Source organism: Microplitis demolitor, chromosome 8 (genome assembly GCF_026212275.2).
Source record: "Microplitis demolitor isolate Queensland-Clemson2020A chromosome 8, iyMicDemo2.1a, whole genome shotgun sequence".
NCBI lineage: Eukaryota > Metazoa > Arthropoda > Insecta > Hymenoptera > Braconidae > Microplitis > Microplitis demolitor.
Window position 1 is genome coordinate 14,097,614 of NC_068552.1, and position 20,447 is coordinate 14,118,060.

Below are 20,447 nucleotides of genomic sequence, written 5' to 3' on the forward strand. Positions count from 1 at the left end.
TTTTATTTTTACTTTTCTTTAATCAGTATTTTTACTAATGCATTTATTAATTTTAATTGTAATTATTATGGTATTTTATTTATTTTACAGCCAGGAGAAAGGGCTTATTATCATTAAATATTTAAATAAGCGCATGTGACTTTGACTTTCTTTATATATATATACACAATACACAAAAAACACTAAAATTCACTTGTATATAAATATATATTTATAATCGAGTTGATATTTGTATATGAAATACACTTTTATGTCCATGCAAATTAACTTTTGCTACAGTATACTCACGTCACGCATTTACCCAACACGTGCCAAAAACATACCACATACTTATATAAACACTTATACATACAGACAACGTAATTTACAAAACGTACTAGTGGCAACCAGCAAAAACTGACTCTCGACACGATCAAGGTACAAGACAGCTCAAGACATGCAAATGTGCCTTGATCGTGTTGTTGTTGTTGCTGTTATATATATTTTTTTTTCTTTTTTTTTTGTACTAAATATGTAATTTAAAACTACTTTTAATTATTTTCTTCTTTTATAATAATTATTTCAGCATATAATGTCAAAAGTAATTGTTATGTTTATAATTACGTGTGCATTAATAATTAGTTAACGAGTATTTAAATTCAAAGATCAATATCTCAATAAATAAAAATAAAGTAAACTTAAAAATGATGATCTTTGAGTCTGACTACTTTGAGTTCGCATCACTGTCAATGTTAATTTTACGTAGAATTATTTTAGACTGATCTTTCTTTCAGTTTTATATCTAAATGTTAGATCTTTTTAAATATTTATCAAACGTAGCGAGAAAGTAATGATCACATAACACGCGATTAACTACAAAATTATAAAAAGACATTGAACTAAATTTAACCACACACCTATATATTATATTCACGTTTACATTCAAATTCATATTACATTACTCTACTCAAAACGCCACAAGAGATACTGTACATGAATATTCCTCATATTGCCACCGACAGACAACTCACATACATATGTACACATATATACATATGCAGAAATACATACAATATTCACACAGATCACTACAATTACCATTACACCACAATCCTCATTCCTTCCTCGATAATGCACACTGCCGAGAGATCACGAGACCAAAGGATCGACCTGTACTACACTGGAAAATGTACTATAGTGGGTGGGAGGGAATATGCCTGGGAATATAACAAGATATATACATATACGTCATACACTCAGGTAGCCACAAGCACGACTCGATGTCACGAGGCGTGCGGTACCTTGCATATCACATAATAAATGTATAATACGCTCTCTAACTTATATATATATATATATATATATATATATATATATATATATATATATATATATATATATATATATATATATATACATATATGTAAGGGTGATATGGCACGCGCACACACTTAGCCTCATTACGACAGTTATTCATAATCACAAGGGACAGAGTAGGACGAGTATAAGATGCAATTTGGATCATATACAATAACATATATTATATAAAATTCATAACAAACAAAAACAAAGAGAAAAAAATACAATTACACTTGATTTTTATAAAACAACTAAATATAGACACAAAAAGTAATGAAGAAAAAAAAATTAAATTAATAAATGAAAGATCAATCGCATCTTTTGGCCGTTTCACCTGTCTTGGGCTTACGTGCACGATTGTCTCTCGTTCTCTATTTTCCTTTACTATATCAACTACCTCCTTATCTGTCTATCTCACTGTATAACTGTCTGTATCTTAAAAGAGCGCGTGTCTATACGCTAGCTGTGTACTTGACTTATACAGATGTGCACTGACAGCGCAATATGTTAAGCTTATTTCGTGTGTGTACGTATGTCTGGCTATCTATCTACCTATCTACCCATATATCTATCTAACTATCTATCTATCTATCTATCCGTATGCAATTGTATCTGATGTACGAGAGTAAGTAGGTATTCGTGTGAGAATATGTGTGTGAGCGCGCGCTCGCGTTCTCAAATGCTCCTTGCTACTATCTGTCAAGCGTGATGCTCTAACAATGATAACAATGTGCATCAATACGAGTGGTGGATTACATTCGATACTAGAGACAACGAGGCACTCGGATCTCCCTCGCACAAGTGTTAATGACTAAAATGTGAGACGCGTGCTTTGTTCTCACATTTACTACTTATTATTGCTCTTATTATCCACATATATGTATACATGTATATATATACAGCACATATGTATATATATATATATTTATATACATACAATCATAATAATAATAATTATATTACAAATGTTATTAATGCTATAACAGAACGTATTCATTATTAATATAATATTGTAAAGCGACTACTAGAGTAATTTGTATAATGTAGTTACTCACGTTATTGTGAGCTTCGTTTAGTAGGATAGTTAATATTAAATATTATTATTAAATGTAGTGGCTGATTTATTATATATTGTATAGTTGAAAACAAACCTGTAAAAACAGAATCTTTGGTCGTTTGATAGTATAAACTACACATATATCCGTCAATCATTATTATTATTATTATTATTATTACAATTACTTATCATTTAGCTTCAATAGCTCTTAATTTATAAAACTAATTAATACTGTAATGTAATTAAAGCTAGAATCAATGAACGTTAAAATAGAAAAAAAGTCAGTGTGACTTGAAAAGTAGATTTTCAGTGACACAATCAGAGTATCGTCAGACCAAAATTCACAGCGATCAATGACTCCTTCCTTGTCTCTCTCTCTTTCTCTCTTTATCTCTCACACTCACTCACTCATGTTATATTAATTTCATACTCTCGTCCCCTATATATCCTGCTCTACCCTTAAGTCTAGTACTACGACAATCCCCTAGTGTACATCACCCTGTAATATTGTTACAACACAAAACGACCGAACAGCAGCGTAGTGTATATCCCTCAGAGCTCGACAGTGGACCCATTTGGTATGAGCCATTGCTGCTGCTGAACACACTCTGCCTATACTAGCGTTAGTCCCTTCAGCAATCACGTTCTCGTTCTATGTGAATATCGTTTGACTTTCCATGAAATCAATATCACTGATGTATCAATTCTCTCATGACGTTGCATCACAATTCAATGAATCAGTGTAGCCTACACACTCATACAACCATACACTTATACATTTATCACTTATCAACACATATACCTACAAAAATACATCCATATACATATACATATACATCTATCTGCATACGTGTAAAGTAATGTTCATTTAAATTTAAATGTAATTAAATAATTATGTTAAAGCAATATTCACAATTACGAGAACCTTTGCCTGAGTAGATTAACGATGTAATAATTAAACCTGTATTATTATCATAATTATTATTTATCCTCATTTTAGTAAGACCTCATTATTTAATTCAAATTTTGATGATTCCTATTGAAACAGAAAGAAAAAAAAAATATTTATATAAATAAATTTATATAACTTGTACACTCTATCATCCTGAAATACCTCTAGATTACATGTCATCCCTTGATTATCAATCTATATACCCATATCTATACATACATATATATTTATATCCATACCCTTCCCCATCTATTGTATCCCCAGTTGACAAGCCTCATATTAAATGAAACCCCCTTGCATTCCCCTAACCTCTAGCCAAGCCACTGACCTGACCTGCCCCCCCCCCCAATTTACTCACCCCCTTTTATTATCTTTCACTACAGTGAACCCACATAGATAGAGTGCTATGCCATGCGTGTTGTTCGCTCTTGCTGTAGGTATGTCGCGAGTTTCAACGTGGGGCGTGCAAACGCGGCGAGACGGAGTGCCGGTTTGCGCACCCCCTCGAGACGGTGCAGGCGAACGAGGACGGTTCTGTGACGGTCTGCATGGACGCTGTCAAGGGCCGATGCAATCGGGACCCCTGCCGCTATTTCCATCCCCCTCTGCACCTTCAAGCCCACATTAAGGCCGCACAATCTCGGGCTAGCATTGCGGTAATGCATTCTCTCTCTTCTCTTCTATCTTTCTCTATTATTTTTATTTTACAATCCTTATTCTTTATTATTATTATTATATATATAAATATAAATCCTTATTTAAATAATTGTCCTTTTTACGTTAACATTCCGTCCAAAAACGTTTTATTCAGTTTTTATTGTAAATTTACTTTTTTTATCGATAATGTTCAGTTCAGATATTTATTTATAAACTAATTTTGAATACAAAGCGCGCTCTTATGTTTCTTCGTACGTTTATTTTATCCCTTTGTTCAATATTCATATTCGGTATCGTATATTGTTAATATTTATTTTTTTTTTTTTGCTATAATTTTTTTAATAACTAGAAAAATATAAAAAAAAAATATATATTCAAAAAGTAAATGCCTCGAATATTGGTTTTCCTTTCATTGTACCTAAAGTTACATTTTTTCTCTTTATAAAATATTTTTTTTTTCTTTTACATTTTATTTATTTTTTTTCTCCACTTTTATCCTCTCCTGGTTTGCTGGGTTTTGCATTAAAGAAGCTTCGACCACTGCGTCACATTTCATCAGTCTACAGAATCAGTATGCTCTGATATAAAAGTCTTTCAAGCCATCAAGAAAAAAAATAAAAAAAAAATATATAAATATTTAAAAATTTTTTATTTAAAATTTATAACAAGACTTGAATAAATGCCACGCAGTGGTCGTGCTCATGATATAAACTCGATCCAGACGTGAGAATTTTATTAACCTGTGATTTTTTTATCACCACATCAAAAAACAATAAATATGTTTAAAATATTAAGTGCATAATTCGATAAAAATAAATAACAATTGATGATTCTCACTTCTCGATCGTTTGCTTTTGTGTTTGTAAATCTATCCTGTTTGACGTAAGCCATAAAAGTAGTTACGTAGTGAGTAGTTCAAAATACCTATATATCGTTTTTTTTTTTTTATCATCACCAACACCACTGTTTCTATTTCTCTCTTTCTAGCAGCCTATCGCAGCTATCCAGGTGCAAAAAAAAAATATATATATATATATAAATATATATCTAGTTGCAATACACCAATTTCACCTGATTGATTACATAGATTATAAATAATGCGTTTACCTTATTGTTTAATCCGGTCGCTTCGTTTTCACTCACTTCCACGAAATCTTTTTTTTTTTTTAAATATAATATAAAATTTCGGTAATAATTTTATAAACATTATTAATTTATTTACAAATGTTTTTCACACAAACGTCAGTTTGGTATTTTTAAAATTTATTTCTTGGAGTCAAGTGGAAACGACGAATGGATATAAAATTGTATATAAAACGTAGTAGTTAAATACCTATCATGAATGATACAAATAAAAACACAACCTTGCTGACAAGCTGTGCTGCACGAACCCCGGCTATCAACCCTGCTGCTGTTTGCTGCTCCAACACAAAAGCGCCTCTACACTCGTATTTGAAATAATCTCGGAGTCAAGCAAAAATGGGAAAAATTCATATGAAAACAAAAAAAAAAGTATAGAAAAATAATAAACAAAATAATAATAATAATAAAAAAAAAAATTAAAAAATATACGGTCGTAACTGGAGGTCCGAGAATTTGTTCTCGTGAATTCTATTCGACTTTACTGTCGGCTCTCTTTCAACAACATCAACATCGGCAACAACAGCCACAACGGACCTGAAGACATCATTGTACAGTGACATGTGGTGGAAAAGCTCACTGAAAACTTTATTGAATAAAAGTCGAGGTTTACTGTGTACCTCATGCATCCTGCATTGTCGTCGGTACAAAAATACGTACTGTCAAATTAACTTTAATCTCTCCTTTCTCTCTCTCTCTCTCTCTCTCTTTCTCTGTTCTTTATTTATTTATTCATTTCTATTATTCTTTTCTGTTTATCTGTCTGCGTAAATAAAAAAGTATCGCATGAAAAAATATCTCAAGGCTCTAAAATAAACTTGCATTAGAACGCGCTTCGTTGGAATTCATTGGTCTGTCAGTAAACGAAGAATTGGTTCGATACTTGGTTCGAATGAGAGCCCGCTAAACAATAAAACATCGGCCTTTAAATTTATTTCCTCCGAGATTTAAAGATTACTTAATTTACTATATTTTTTATACATTTTCTCTTTTATTATCACTCTGAATCTTCATTTTTTTTTTTTTTGTTTTTTAACCATTATTTTATCTTTTCTCTTTCTTTCTCTCTGTCTCTCTTGTTACTTAAAACTCTTGCTGCTATTATCTCAACTATTTTTTCCCATTCTTGACACTCAACTCGAACTCGACTACCGGAAGAGCAAAAAAATTTTCAGCAACGTCGGCACTGATGACCAAGCCCACATCCTCATCGGAACACGTCAGAGGAAATCGCGCACGGATTCTGGCAGTCCAGCTTGTTGGCAGGGAAGTCTCATTCTCTACAGATGGTTTTCAACAACCAAAGGGTGCATATTAACAACAAAAACATTATCATTACTCTACTATTAAATAATAATAATAAGAATAACAATTAATACAATATTGTAAAAAAAAAAAAACATGTTAAAATAAAAGTTAATTGTTGATTTATTATGACAGTGCACTCTTGGGTGTTGTAGCACCATTTAATTGGATGTTTGTCATGTGTAAAATACGGTAATCCTTAAGTACATCCATCACATACTCATACTAATGCACACATACTTACATCCATACATACACTCTTATATACATACATACATACATACATATAAATACTTATAACTGTATTGTTATTTAATATTAACGACACTAACGACAATTACAAATGCATAAGCACAAGCACATCATTCACTCTTTTGTTCCACCTTGATAACTGGCACGACACACTTCTCTTAGCCATACACTATATAAACACGAGCAATGACAAGAAGACGCAATAGACATGAAAAAATAAATAATTTTAAATAATAATTACTAAACAAATATTCACTTGAGTCAATAAAACTTTTGTACTTTGTTTTCTAACTACATACCTCTCGTTTACTTTATTTCAGAAAAATATCCACTGGATATAGATGCTGAGCTGTAAAAAAAAAGAAAAATACTTACTATAACTTTAAGCTTGTCACACTGCGCTTCATACGTAATTTAAATTTACACTGACCAATTTTATTTTCTCTGTATTTAGTAATTTTCGTGTAATTCACAAAACTTGGGCAATGCGAACCGTACAATGGACCCGCACTTGAGAGATATTTAATAGCGGCATCGTTATTATACATAATATGTATAAATATATATATATATATATATATATATATATATATATATATATATATATGCTAACTTATTAAAATTAATTTATGCCAGAATATGGTGGAATTAATTGCAGGTCTCGCAGTATCAATAATGGACGGAGTCTGTATCAACGCTAAACAATTTTTAACTTATTACCGTATTAATTAATTAATTTATTTATGTGTATAGATTATGTCTAGATAATTAATTGATAATTATATATAATAATTAGTTTATTATGCGTAATAGCTATTTACAGTTAATGCAATTTTGGTCACGCGAGTCTCGATAACGAGTGGCATTTTGTTGTTATTTCTTTACTTTTTTTTCTTTTTTTTTTTACGTTTATTTTCAGACATAAATAGCCAGTGATTTATAGATATCTGTATAAATATCTCGCAGAATGCCACGAGGATCGATGATCGTCGAGCGGGATATGCTTTTAATTTATTATAGTTTGCTAATTTATATCACTTGATTATTTTATGTTGTTGTTGTATTATTAAATATGCAATAATTATTTTAATTGTGTCTTAGATAAGTAAAAAACTAAATTTGACATTAAGCAAAAAATTTTTTTTTAATTTACGAGTAAAAAAAAAAAGTTTACGACAACTATGTTCTGCCTCAAAGCCTTAACTTATTCTTTTTTCTTTTTTTGATTTTTATCTTGCCCTCTTGCTGACGATGCTTCATGCTTGCTGATACAAAATCTTCGTGCGCTTCGCTACCTGCCAAAATTAACGCCTGCGAAAAACAAAACTGCCGACGAAAACTATCTCAAACGCACGACTGACCGATCACCGCCCGCCACATGCGAATAAAATATAAACCACGCAACGGCTGCACTAAAAATAAATTCATTTCATTGTGGATTATTAAAAAAAAAAAATAAATAAATAATTACATAAATAAAAAAAAATAAATAAATGTATGACAACTGGAATCAAATGGATAATGGGAAAAAAAAACAATCGGCAATATCCAGGCCGGATCTTTATCGTCAAGCGTGCCGGGAATGGGCGCTATGGCTGGTGGAGTGTCAGGAGTGCCGTCATCGGCTGTACCCGGAGGACTTCAGAACGCGAGTATGGCGAGCATTGAGCTCGGAAAGAAGCGGATGCGCGACACCAATGATGATCTGCTAATGGTACCACGGCTTTTGCATGATGTACACTTTCCTTTCTTTTATTGAATAGACAACGAGCAATTACACACTTTTTATATCACTTACTTCTACTTTAACACTTAACTGAAAGTTTTCTTTGATCACATTTTTTTTTTTATCCACAACTAAGGTAAGATACTCAGTATCCGATCAGGGAACTAGTACCCGGTCACTCATATATTTGAATATCTATATTTAATCAAATTTAGTGAATATAGATACACAAATCCATGGAGTGATTGAGTACTAGGTCTTTTACTTTACAAATTTTCTGTTGCACTGGTTTTGAACCACTGATTCAAATATTTATTTTATACTTTTCTACACAAAAATTATTTTTATACCCAGTAATTGCTCGTTACCTATTCTAGCCTATTTTTAAGTTTCAAATATAGTCAAAGCGATTGTAAATACACTGCCGAGCGCGCTTAGAGCTCTAGCTTCTTTATTGTCTCTAACAAATACAATTATAATTATTTATTATTTTTTAAATCGCAGACTTAACTCGCGACTAAATTGCACGATTTATTAAAATTAAAAAAAAAATTACACTTTCATTTCTTAAAATTTAAATGCATTTTTAAAAGAACTTGCTATTTGTACATTTATTTTTAGTTTAAAAAAATCTTTCTTTCGCGGTTTTTTTATTATTATCTATTTGCGCTTACATTATTTTTTACTTTAGCATTATCATGTCTTCAGAGCTTTTACGCCTCGTATTGTATTTATAGACCGCAAAAAATTCAGTCTTTTCTATTGTTACACATCTTTTTTACAATTTATACACAGAAAAAAAAGTTATATTGAGTCAAGAAAATATTTTTGAAGACAAACGTTTTCAGGAATCAAGTAAAGATTTTCTTGAGCCAAGAGAATTATTTTGACCAGAGAAAATTTTCGCTTTATCCGAGAAAATTAAAGTTTTCAAAAATATTTTCTTTAATCAAGAATATTTACTTTCAGTCGAGAATTTTTTTTTCTGTGTATTTATATCTATAACCCTATTAACACTATTATATATTATAAGAAAATTAATTTTTACAATACCTACTCATATAAAATATACTTTTAACCCTTACAAAACAAAATTACTTGTGCACCATTAAATAATTAAAAAGTACAATTGAAAAGACTGTCAAAATATTTAAAAAAAAATTATTTGCAAACCCTACAGCTACAAATGTTAAACTTCTTCCTTAGCATACGTTACATTTTCATTTACAACTGTTTCATATAAACGATGAATTATTATATTTTAAACTTTCGTAGTATTAAATTTATCAACAGTGAAATAGAAAGTGTAACATGTGTGTTTAAACTTTAATTCACGCTACTTATACATCTACATAATATACTTCTTTGTATGAGTATATATATATAAATTTAGCGTAATAGCGTGAATGAGGTTTTGTGAATAATTTCAAGCTTGCGCCGGTGATGCATGTTGTGCTTTTTCGAGCCCAAGGTGACGGTGCAACCGACGTCATCCTGTCGACGACTATCAAGACATTGATGTCTTAAAATATATATATATATATATATCATTACTTAATATATAAAGTAACGGACTACACGGTGATTTTGTCCGCAATATATAATAAATTATTTTGTCATCCAACCGCGTCAACTTTGCCGGCAGAATACAAGCACTTTCTTTATACTTTATAATAGATTATGCTTTATATACACGAGCTAAATTTAAATAATTTTGAGTACCGAATACATCATACTGTTATTTTTATTTTAAATTCAATATATTTTAAATCACGTGAGTTTATTCAAATCAAATAATTTTATAAGTTATTGATGCAATTCAATTTATAATAAATATTATAGTGGAAAATTATGAAAAGAAATTTAAATAAAAATATAGAGATCAAGATTCGTATATATAATCGGCTTTAAAGCTTTTCGCACCTTGTCCGCAGCTTCCGATTGAATTACATTCCGATAGACATTTTATTTCGCTGCACACGTCGTTTGCATTTATGCGTTTTGTAATAAAAAATTTTGCTGCTTTTATTATTTTATTTTATTTCATTTATTATTATTACTATTATAATTATACATACAACATTATTATCATTAATTATATTTGTTGAGTTATTTATTTCTTCTCTTAATTATTATTTTGTTTGATAATTCGCAAACTCTCGCTTTATTTTAGTTTAATTATTATTTCATTTTAATTATTTATTTAACATTGTCACAGCTTTTATCGTACACAGTTTCGCGCTTTTTTTAAAAATAATTTGGTTGAACGTAATTGGTCAGTAAAAAAAGTAAATATTTAAATAGCTCAAAGAAATATCAGCTTCGCACACTCGTTTTTCATTTTTTAAAAATGAACGGCGTGATCAATTTTAAAAAAAACTATTGAACAAAAATAGTAATTAATTATAAATTTACTAGGCTTATCTAGGAACAAAGCTAAGACGACTATTTGTTACGTAATCTCATGTATCAAGTGCTAGATTCAATGTAAATTTTACAGTTAATCCAACAACAACGTTAACTTCATTTCTTGGGAACGTCTTCGCAAGCTGCGTCATCGGCACAACTTGTATGCACTAGCACCCACTGCTCCTTTCCCGGTTCCAAAGAACAAAAAATAACATACAAACAAAACAAAAAAAAAAGTATTTAAGCACGAAGATTAATCGTGTTTGCTACGTCCTCGAAAATAGTTGAAACCTATCCTGTCTTTGTTGCAGATGGAATCAAAGTCCTTTGGATCATTCTACTACGAGAATTTTGTAAGTGAAGATTCAAAAATACACAACATTGATTATTGACTGTATAATCCGCGCTACGACCATCATATATTTATAATGATCAAAATAAAGTCAAATTATTATTTTTTTTCTTGTCGATGCAACCGGTGACATTCATTTTTATGCGAAAAAATTATTTTTTTTATTTTTTACTCGACTTTTAAATTTAATGCCTTATTTTATTTCAACACGTGGATTGTTTTTTTTTTTTTTTAATTTAAAAACTAACATCAACAAATGAAAAAAAGAAGCAGTATAATGGTTTGTATATGAGCAAATATAAATAGCGAGCGCAGTGATCCTGCGGGGAATCACGCCTATGTGTTTTAACACAAGTATAAACAAGCCGAGATTATAAATAAATAAAAAAATATAATATTTAAAAGGTATAAGAAAGGAAAAACAAGTTAATCAACAGACATTTACCACTGATTTCAGGCCTTTCCGGGAATGGTACCGTACAAGCGTCCCGCGGGTGACAAATCCGGGATGCCAGTGTATCAAGCAACTGGCGCGACGACCTATCAACAATTAATGCAGTTGCCGCAGCCCTTCGTGCCTGTGTCATGTGAGTACGCTGGAACACCACCCCTTCCCCAACCACCCTCTAATCAGTCAATCGCGAGTACGCAAAACTCAATACCGTCCTCCCAACAAGCGTCATCCTCGAGTAACGCCGAAACAAACGGTGTCCTCGTAGATCCCAACAATCCTCCTCCACCCCCGCCAAGCGTAGGTGTTGGCGGCGGTGGAGGTGGAGGAGGAGGTGGCGTAGGCAGCAACGATGGCAATAGTAAACAAATATCATCCTCAAATCATGATAACGAAAATAATACACGGAACTCTCCCGAATTGAATCACACAAGCACACCGCAAGTGAGCCAACTGGCAGCAGTGCATTCCGCATCAACAGCAGCAACAATAAACCACCCAATGACCTCATTAACTGGACTCTCATCAATGCCCAGCATGACTAATCTAACGTCAATGGCAAATATGGTGTCTATGGCCAACATAAATTCTATTCAAGCGTCAATCGCAAATATGCAACATCAGCAACATCAAGCTAATTCAATGGCTAATTACACAATGGCCAACATGGCTCACCTTAATGTTCTTAATTCACTTGGTATGAATCCCACAAGCTTCGCAGCTATGGATCCAGCCACTCTGGCTAAAGAAGTCGCACAAAAAAACTACGCTAAAGCAATTAAATTTTCACAGGCGACACAGCAGTACGGTATTAATCCTCTTAATGCATTGAATTACACCGGTGTTGCATTGAACAAACAGGCATTGTCGATGAGTCAATCTGGAGCCGCTGCTGCTGCTGCAGTACACGCTGCTGCTGCTAACAATGCCGCTGCTGCTGCCGCTGCGTCACGGCAAATGCTTCCACATGGGCTAGCTCATCATGGTATACCGGGTACCGCAACTCTTGCCTCAAATCTTCCAGCCAGTTTGCTACACTATCCCAGACCGACTGCTGCTAGTATAAATCCTTACTCACTTATGAGACAGCATCCAATTTTACCTACGCCTTACATGCAAGCCTCATTGTCTGGTGTACCAAGTGCTGCCGCAGGACTCCAGCAGCACACCAATCCCTACCTACAAAACCCTTACGCCCTTTTACCAGGCATGGCCGTCCATGGCATGCACGCCGTTAATCCCGGTTTATCTGGTGTCCCTCAATTGCAAGCTGGTAACCCGGCTACCATTGCAGCACAGCCACAAGTCGCCATACCCGTCAGCTCTGGCGTTATTATGCAGCCTTATAAGAAAATGAAAACTACATAAATAAATAAATTCAAATACTTTTATTGCATACAGACTTAAATAATAATACATAACTATTATTATTATTAATTTTATTAATGTTATTATTAAATCGCTGAGCATTCTGTTCATTCAAATAGATCTCTAGTAAGTTTTTTCTTTAAACTTTTTATTATAATTATAACTTATCTATCTATCTATTTGTTTGTTTGTTTGTTTGCTTATTTCAATTAAATGGAGATTTAATGATAATGATTGCAAGCGACTGATAATCGATTTAACTGACCGATTAAAAAATGTTTCAAAATTAAAATAGTTTCATTTTCTAGTCAGACATTGTCAGTGAACAGTGCCTTATTGATTATTCGATGCCACGGATTATAATAATATATATAATCTTATTTACGCCACTGATTAATATGCATCATACACACATATATAAGACTACTATATATTTAAAATAATTATTTTTCTTGTTGTTAATTCATTTATTAACTAAATTATATTCATTTTATATTTTTAAAGACTGCCTGTCACTTTTTAAATATATATTTATATTTCTTTTAAAATGTTTTCATTAAGTTACATATTTATCTTTTAATTATTATCTTTATTTTATTTTACTTTTTTTTTCAATATGGTTGTTTGTTACATTTACTATTTAAAAAAAAAAAAATTAGTGTTTTATTAAACTATCAAAATTATTTTTAAACATTTTTATCACTTTGATAATTAAAATTAATACTATTAATGTTATTGAAGTTATTATTATTATTGGTTTAAATGATCATTGTCAATATTTTACGGGACAAAAATGCATCGATCATTAATTATAATTAATAAAAAATAACTGTTTTATGTTAACATAAATTTTCGATATATTTTTTTTTTCTTATTAATTACGTTCTCATTAGATTTTATGAGAGTGAATGTATCAGACGTTAGACAAATTTATAATGATTAATAAATTGAGTAAATAATTAATAAAATAAAATTTTAAAAAATGTGCATTAAAAAAATTTTTAAATTAATGAGTGCATTTTTTATAAATATTATTTTTTTAATTATTTACCCTATTTATTTATAAATTTAAATGTCTGATGTCTGCTAAATTCACACTCGTTAGATTTTTTATATTTCATATAATATATAATCATGTTTTAAATGTATGCAACTTGTCCAAAGACACAAGTGTCAACTTGCTGTCAAAATTTATTTTTAAAAATTCTATTTGTTTTTATTATATGATAACTATTATTATTATTATTATTATATTTAAATAAGTTATAATATTTAAATAATTATATTCGTTGACATTTTAATACATATTTAGGTTTAATTTTATTTATAAACACACAATATTCGATAAAAAAAATTTGGGAGAGTTCCGTAATAAAGTCGTCATCATTGCGGTACAAAATAAATAGTACGCATTAAATGGATTTTAAATAAAGATAAATAAAGTTTACAAAGTGATGAATTTATTATAAATTTATAAATAAAAAGTAAATTTAAAAAATGCCAGAGTTACCGCCTGCTGCAAAGATAAAAAGAAAAAAACGTTTAATGAATTTAATCGTCTTTTAAATAAACAAGCATTGTATATGAACCGTCGTAACGATAATATTAACGTTTAAAAAAAAAGTAAATAAGAATGCATTAAAAAAAATCGTAGAGGAACGAAAGAAAGAAATAAAAATAAATAAATAAAAAGGAAATGGTGAATTAATGTATTGTATTTTTGTGAGTACATGTATTTCTTCAAGGGTAACTAAATAAAAGAAGAATATTAGAACGAAAGTTAACGAGTGTGATATGAATAAAACTAAAGTATAATAATGAGTGCAAGTAAATATTATACTAAAAAAGCAGGCGTATGGATCTTGAAAAAAAAAAAACAAATTAAAAAAAAAAGATGCAGGATAATATAAAATCAACAAATGTCGCGTTTTTTCAATACGCTTGTACATATCTGTGCTCGAATGCATAGATATCTATTTAAAAAAAAAAATAATATATATATATATATATATATATATATATATATATATATATAAAAGAATGATAATATTAATATTTAAAACTATACTTGCCAGTGATTTGAATACTTTTCGAATTGATATATAAATATATACTATACAAATATATATAACTGACAAGAGAGTGATATAAAGAATTCTATATACTTGTATATATATATATGATATACGATTCTTTGCATAAGTGAAAATCATAATATAATAATGTACATTTATATATTATTATACTTAAAAATTAATATAATCAGGTACAGAATAATCCGTAAAAAAAAATAATTATGATAGATTATAATAATCTCAATCATGGATAGAATTTTCCAGTCTATGTATTGAGATATATTAAAGGCGTACTGTACGTAGGAGAAAATAAATATATTAGTTAGCATTGTATAATGATAAATTAGGTCCTAAGACGGTCGGAAAAAATTTTAAATACAAATCAAAGTCCTCAGAGATTAATTATTCCAAGAGTTTAAATTTAAAAAAATTGATTAATTTTTTTTTTTTTAGTCAATTTAATTATTTCCTTCGAATAATGATAATAATAACAGAGAAGGTAAATTAAAAATTAAAGTTTTATGAAAGAAGTAAAAAAAAATGAACTCGCACATTCTTGATTCTCTGAGTTCTTTGATCCTTTACAAGATTAAAAATGGCTCCTGAGAATACGGCGGTCTACGCACACTTGCACAAAATAATTGAATTAAATAGAGAAAAACTATATAAAATAAGTAATAGAATGAAATAGTAATAACTATTTAAAAAAAAAAAATTAATGTGGAGAAAACAACGTACACTATTTCTAACCGGACTTTGTTATTTACTCACGCGCCGCGAAATAAATAAAAGCCTAAAAATAACGCCGGATGTCTTCCAGTTTGAAGAGCGGTTAATATTTAAAACCGCATAGATTTATTTTTTTTATTTAGTCTGTTGTAACAATTAGTCAGATCGAAGATTTTTTATAAATATTCAGATAAAAAAGATTTAACAAATTAAACGATATTTAATAATTAATTAATTAATTTTAAAAATAAACAAGGGAACCATTTTTATTCTTAACAAGGAATATATATTCACTAGGGCCGTCCATTGTGATAGTATAGTTTGTATAAATATATATTATTATTATTGCCCTAAGCACACAAAATTACTAATTAAAAAATTATTAATAATTATAAATTAATTAAAATGAAGTAACAAAAAGAAGAAAAAAAAAGGTTTTAAAAACTATATGACGATAAAATGTATGTGTAGTGAAAAAAATTTTTCGATGGATAAAAAAAAGGCCTATTGCTGCGCCAAAGCCAATATAAAACGATAAATAAATTTATTCACTATCGTACTTAAAAATTCAAAAGATTTAGTAATAAAGTAAAATTTTTAAAAAATAAATATGATTATTATTACAATTAGCTTGCAAATCGGTAATGTAGGATTCATTTGGATATTTAAATTAATATATAAATTAGTGAATACTAAAATATATAATTAGTTTAAAAAAAAAAAAAATATTAATAATAATAATTAAATAAAATTATAAGATCAACGAGCTGTTGGCTGGTACGAATTGATGAAGCCCAAGGCCTGATAAAATTTTACTAGTTTAATTAGTCATGAATTCATGCAATTTTAAAATTTAAAATTTATAAATTAACAAGAAAAAAAAATTATTTTATTTTAGTCAAGGAAAATAAAAATTTACCATTGATATTTTGGCTTAGATAATTTTTTAATAGTAATGTTATTTTTTATTATTATTATTATTATTTATATTATTATTTTTATTAATATTATTATTATTATTATTGTTTTAATGTGTGTTATTGCTAATCAAGAGTTTTTATGTCGTTGAGAATGAAATTAATTCAAGTTTTAAAATTTAAAAATATAAATTTATAAATTAGCTTTAAGGTCTTGGGCGCTAATTCGGTTAAATTCAGCGGAAGTGCCTTCCTTTGCACTTATAATCCACTGCGCACCGTCATAGGAACACCATAAGATCTAGAATGAGTGGAAAAAGAAAGATTTTAAATAAAAAAAAAAAAAAAAAATTAATTAATAATTACAAAGTACACTACTTATTATATAAAATATGCCTAATATTATTATTATATATTAAATTTATATACATATTAAAAAAAAAAAATATATATATATATACAAATACTTGCGCAATATTATTGTTGCATATAAGTTGCGTGCAACGAAAAATAAACATACTTTATTAAAATACATAAAATAATGAAGAAAAATATATATAGATAGAAAATACTGGAGTTTTGATTAATATTTAACAAAAAAATTCAAATATTATTACATAAGATATCATTTTATGATATAATAACAATTATTACATATACAGGTACTACTTATTATTGTATACTGTACCGTTTCTAATTCTTCATGTAAATTATTGGATAAACACTTACTACACACATTCACGCATATAAATATATATGTATAGTACCTATTTATCGAATACACTATTTGCGTATGACCCCGGGAATGCAAATGCAAAGTTTCACGCGTTCGTCGTGTTTAAATAATTCGCGCATAGAGTATATATTAATAACATACATATATACATATATATATGTCAGACTGTATTTTAATCAAGTGTAATATGTTAATGACATAATTAGTCGTGTATGAGAGTCATATTTAATATTTTAACATACAATATTTATCGTGGCTAAATGCAACACGTATTTAAAATAAAAATTTTATTTAAATATGTATAATTATTTTAAAATCGAGAAAATCGAATGCGTTTTTTTGCGCATGCACACTCGTGGGGTTTCGTCAGGATTCAGCCAGTAATTGTAATAATAATGCTTGAGAAAATGCATGAAATTATTTGTTTTTATTAATGCTTATTCTTATTTCATTATCTTTATCTATTCAACGACAACAAAAACAAAAAAAAAATGCAAAAAAAAATTTACCCGTCAAGCTAAATATTTCTGTAATGTTTATTTTTATTATTATTATTATTATACTCGTATAATCAATACTGCGTCTTTTGCTAATAGCCTTTTATATAACCTTGTCGCTTCCTGCTTCCTCAAAAAAAAAAAAATCCTTTTTTTTTTTTTAAACAAAATAGATAATAATAAGACTTTGTTGCTTGAATTGATACCCTGTGAAAAAAAAATTGTCCAATCTAATGATCAAAAGTTCCGTACCCTTTGAGATGTACAAATTGTAAATTTAAATGGCAAATGAAAAAGATCTTTTTTTATATAAGTTGATAAAAAAAAAATCAATCAATGTATGAATATTTATTAAAATAAATCAATTTGGACATCGTTTATTGTAAACTCAAGCACAAAGTCTCTTTTTAATTCTATAGTTAATATTAGTTGCTTTAAATATATACATTTATAAATATATAAACATATATTTATAAATGTATTATATATATCACGAGTACCACCGACAAAAGCTCAAGTTTAAATTTATCAGAACCTTTGAGTTCGCTAGTGATTGTGTGCTAAAGTACCCCTTGCACCACTATTCTCCTGTCTCTGGTTCCTTTCCAAGGCTTTTCAGCGCTTTAGATGCGAAACTTCATGGTACGAGGGATGAAAATCAGACACAAGAAAATCAAAGACGTTCAATGGATTATTTTATTTCAATTTTTTAAAATAATAACGATATATATATATATAACAATCCCTGTATATTATTAATATACAAGAGCTTAAAAAAAAAATAATTATATGATTTTATTATTAATTGATGTATGCATTCGGCGTAATTATATATTATTATACTATTATATTAACAAAAAAAATACATTTATTAATGGTAATATCGGTGGTACAGATAAAAATTTCCTTTTCCTTCTTAACTGGCTTATAAAATTATTATTCTGCTGTAGAAAATATAAAATGCACGATTTACGCCACGTGCATCATTTATATTTGTAAAACCTATATTAATGCTTCAGCCGTCTCATATATATAAATATGACGCATCATTATTTGCACTAGTTGAATATTTATATTACACATACATATAAATGAAAAAAAAAGAATTAAAAGTGAAAAGTAAAGAAAATAGCCAAGTAAATTTATTCAATGACGTCAAAACAATTATCATTGGAAAAAGAAAAAATATTTTTATATTTCTAATAGAGGAGAGGTACCATTTTTGGACATTTAATACTTTATTTTAATTAATGAGAAAGTGTAAAAAAATCTTTATCACAGTTACACTGTGATAAAAGTATCTTTGTACGCATTTAAAAAATTAATTATACCATTGCGTCTTTAACAAATTATTTTATTTGAATTATACAAGTGTCCAAAACTAGCTTTACAGTGGCCAAAAACGGTACTTCTACCCTATAAAAAAAAAAGTACAATAAAATAGATATATGTGTATGTGTGTTTTGTCGCAGTTTATTAGCAATCACTTGAAAGATATATCATATATATATGCACACTATTTCTTTTCTTGGACACACTAAAAAAGTAAAAAGCTCTGCATAGCAAGTAAGTTGTTGCAGCTTTGCCGCATCCAGGCTTTAAAAGATACATCGGACGCTGACTGGACAAACAGAAGTTGTGATTCCATCCGGAATCCTTGTAGATCGCTCTATGCTACTTTCAAAATATCCAAGTGAGCGAGTACCGAGTGAAATAGCTACTTTTTAGCGTGAATATATTGCTACTGTTTTCATGTCTTTATTTTATTTAAATACTTTTTTTTTCTCCTAAATATTTTATTTTTCTCCTCCATTTTCTTAACAAATACAAGAATGCATATATCAAATTTATATTATTTTTACTTTTATTTAAAAATTAGTGCATGTGCAATACATAAACGTTTTGCAAATTATATTATTTCAACACACGCAACATAACATTTACTTTTATTTCTTCATAATAATTATACTTACGATCATTATTGTTATATTAATCTTTGCGTTTGCAAGTTATTAATTATTAATGCCGTTAATTTAAGTTTAATATTCTAATTTTTTAATTTGCACATGTTTGCATAACAGCTAACATATTTTATTTTGTTAACATACTTTATTCAATATATATACATTATATATATTTGTAAAGCTGATGTGCAAGCAATCAAATTTAAATATCAATCATCTTAATGCAATTTTTAATTTAATTAAGTTGTAATATTTATTATTTTTAATTTATTTATTTATTTTAGTGCTGCATGTAACTCAAATCCGTTCATGATCTCTCTTTGAACTTTCTGTTTCATGCTTGCCCTCGCCTGGATTCGCCGCACGTCTTTGAACTGAACCAACACTTCCTAAAAAAATATATTTTTTAAAATTACACTGGAATGCTCTCAAACCCTCGCCTATCCTGACATGCTCCTGTCCGATTTAAACATATCCGCTCCTCATTGACATCACCCAATCCGTAAACTATCGGTAACTCAT

General features: G+C 29.0%; 1 protein-coding gene across 10 annotated transcripts in view; it reads left to right on the top strand.

Annotated features, from left to right (window-relative positions):
• The window catches only part of LOC103573241 (protein muscleblind), a 264,440-nt gene that overhangs the window by 235,012 nt on the left and 8,981 nt on the right, over positions 1–20,447 (top strand). For 3 of the 10 annotated variants that reach the window (XM_053741219.1, XM_014442053.2, XM_008552236.2), the window contains 3 exons: positions 8,254–8,415; positions 11,148–11,189; positions 11,646–18,041. The exons of 1 other annotated variant lie outside the window; for it this stretch is intronic. In XM_053741219.1, coding sequence (XP_053597194.1) covers positions 8,254–8,415; positions 11,148–11,189; positions 11,646–13,007 — 1,566 coding nt within the window. In that variant the 3' untranslated portion in view covers positions 13,008–18,041. Of the gene's footprint in view, positions 1–8,253; positions 8,416–11,147; positions 11,190–11,645; positions 18,042–20,447 lie in introns of those variants that run through there. 6 more of the 10 variants (XM_014442054.2, XM_008552237.2, XM_014442055.2 and 3 more) reach the window with 4 other exon arrangements.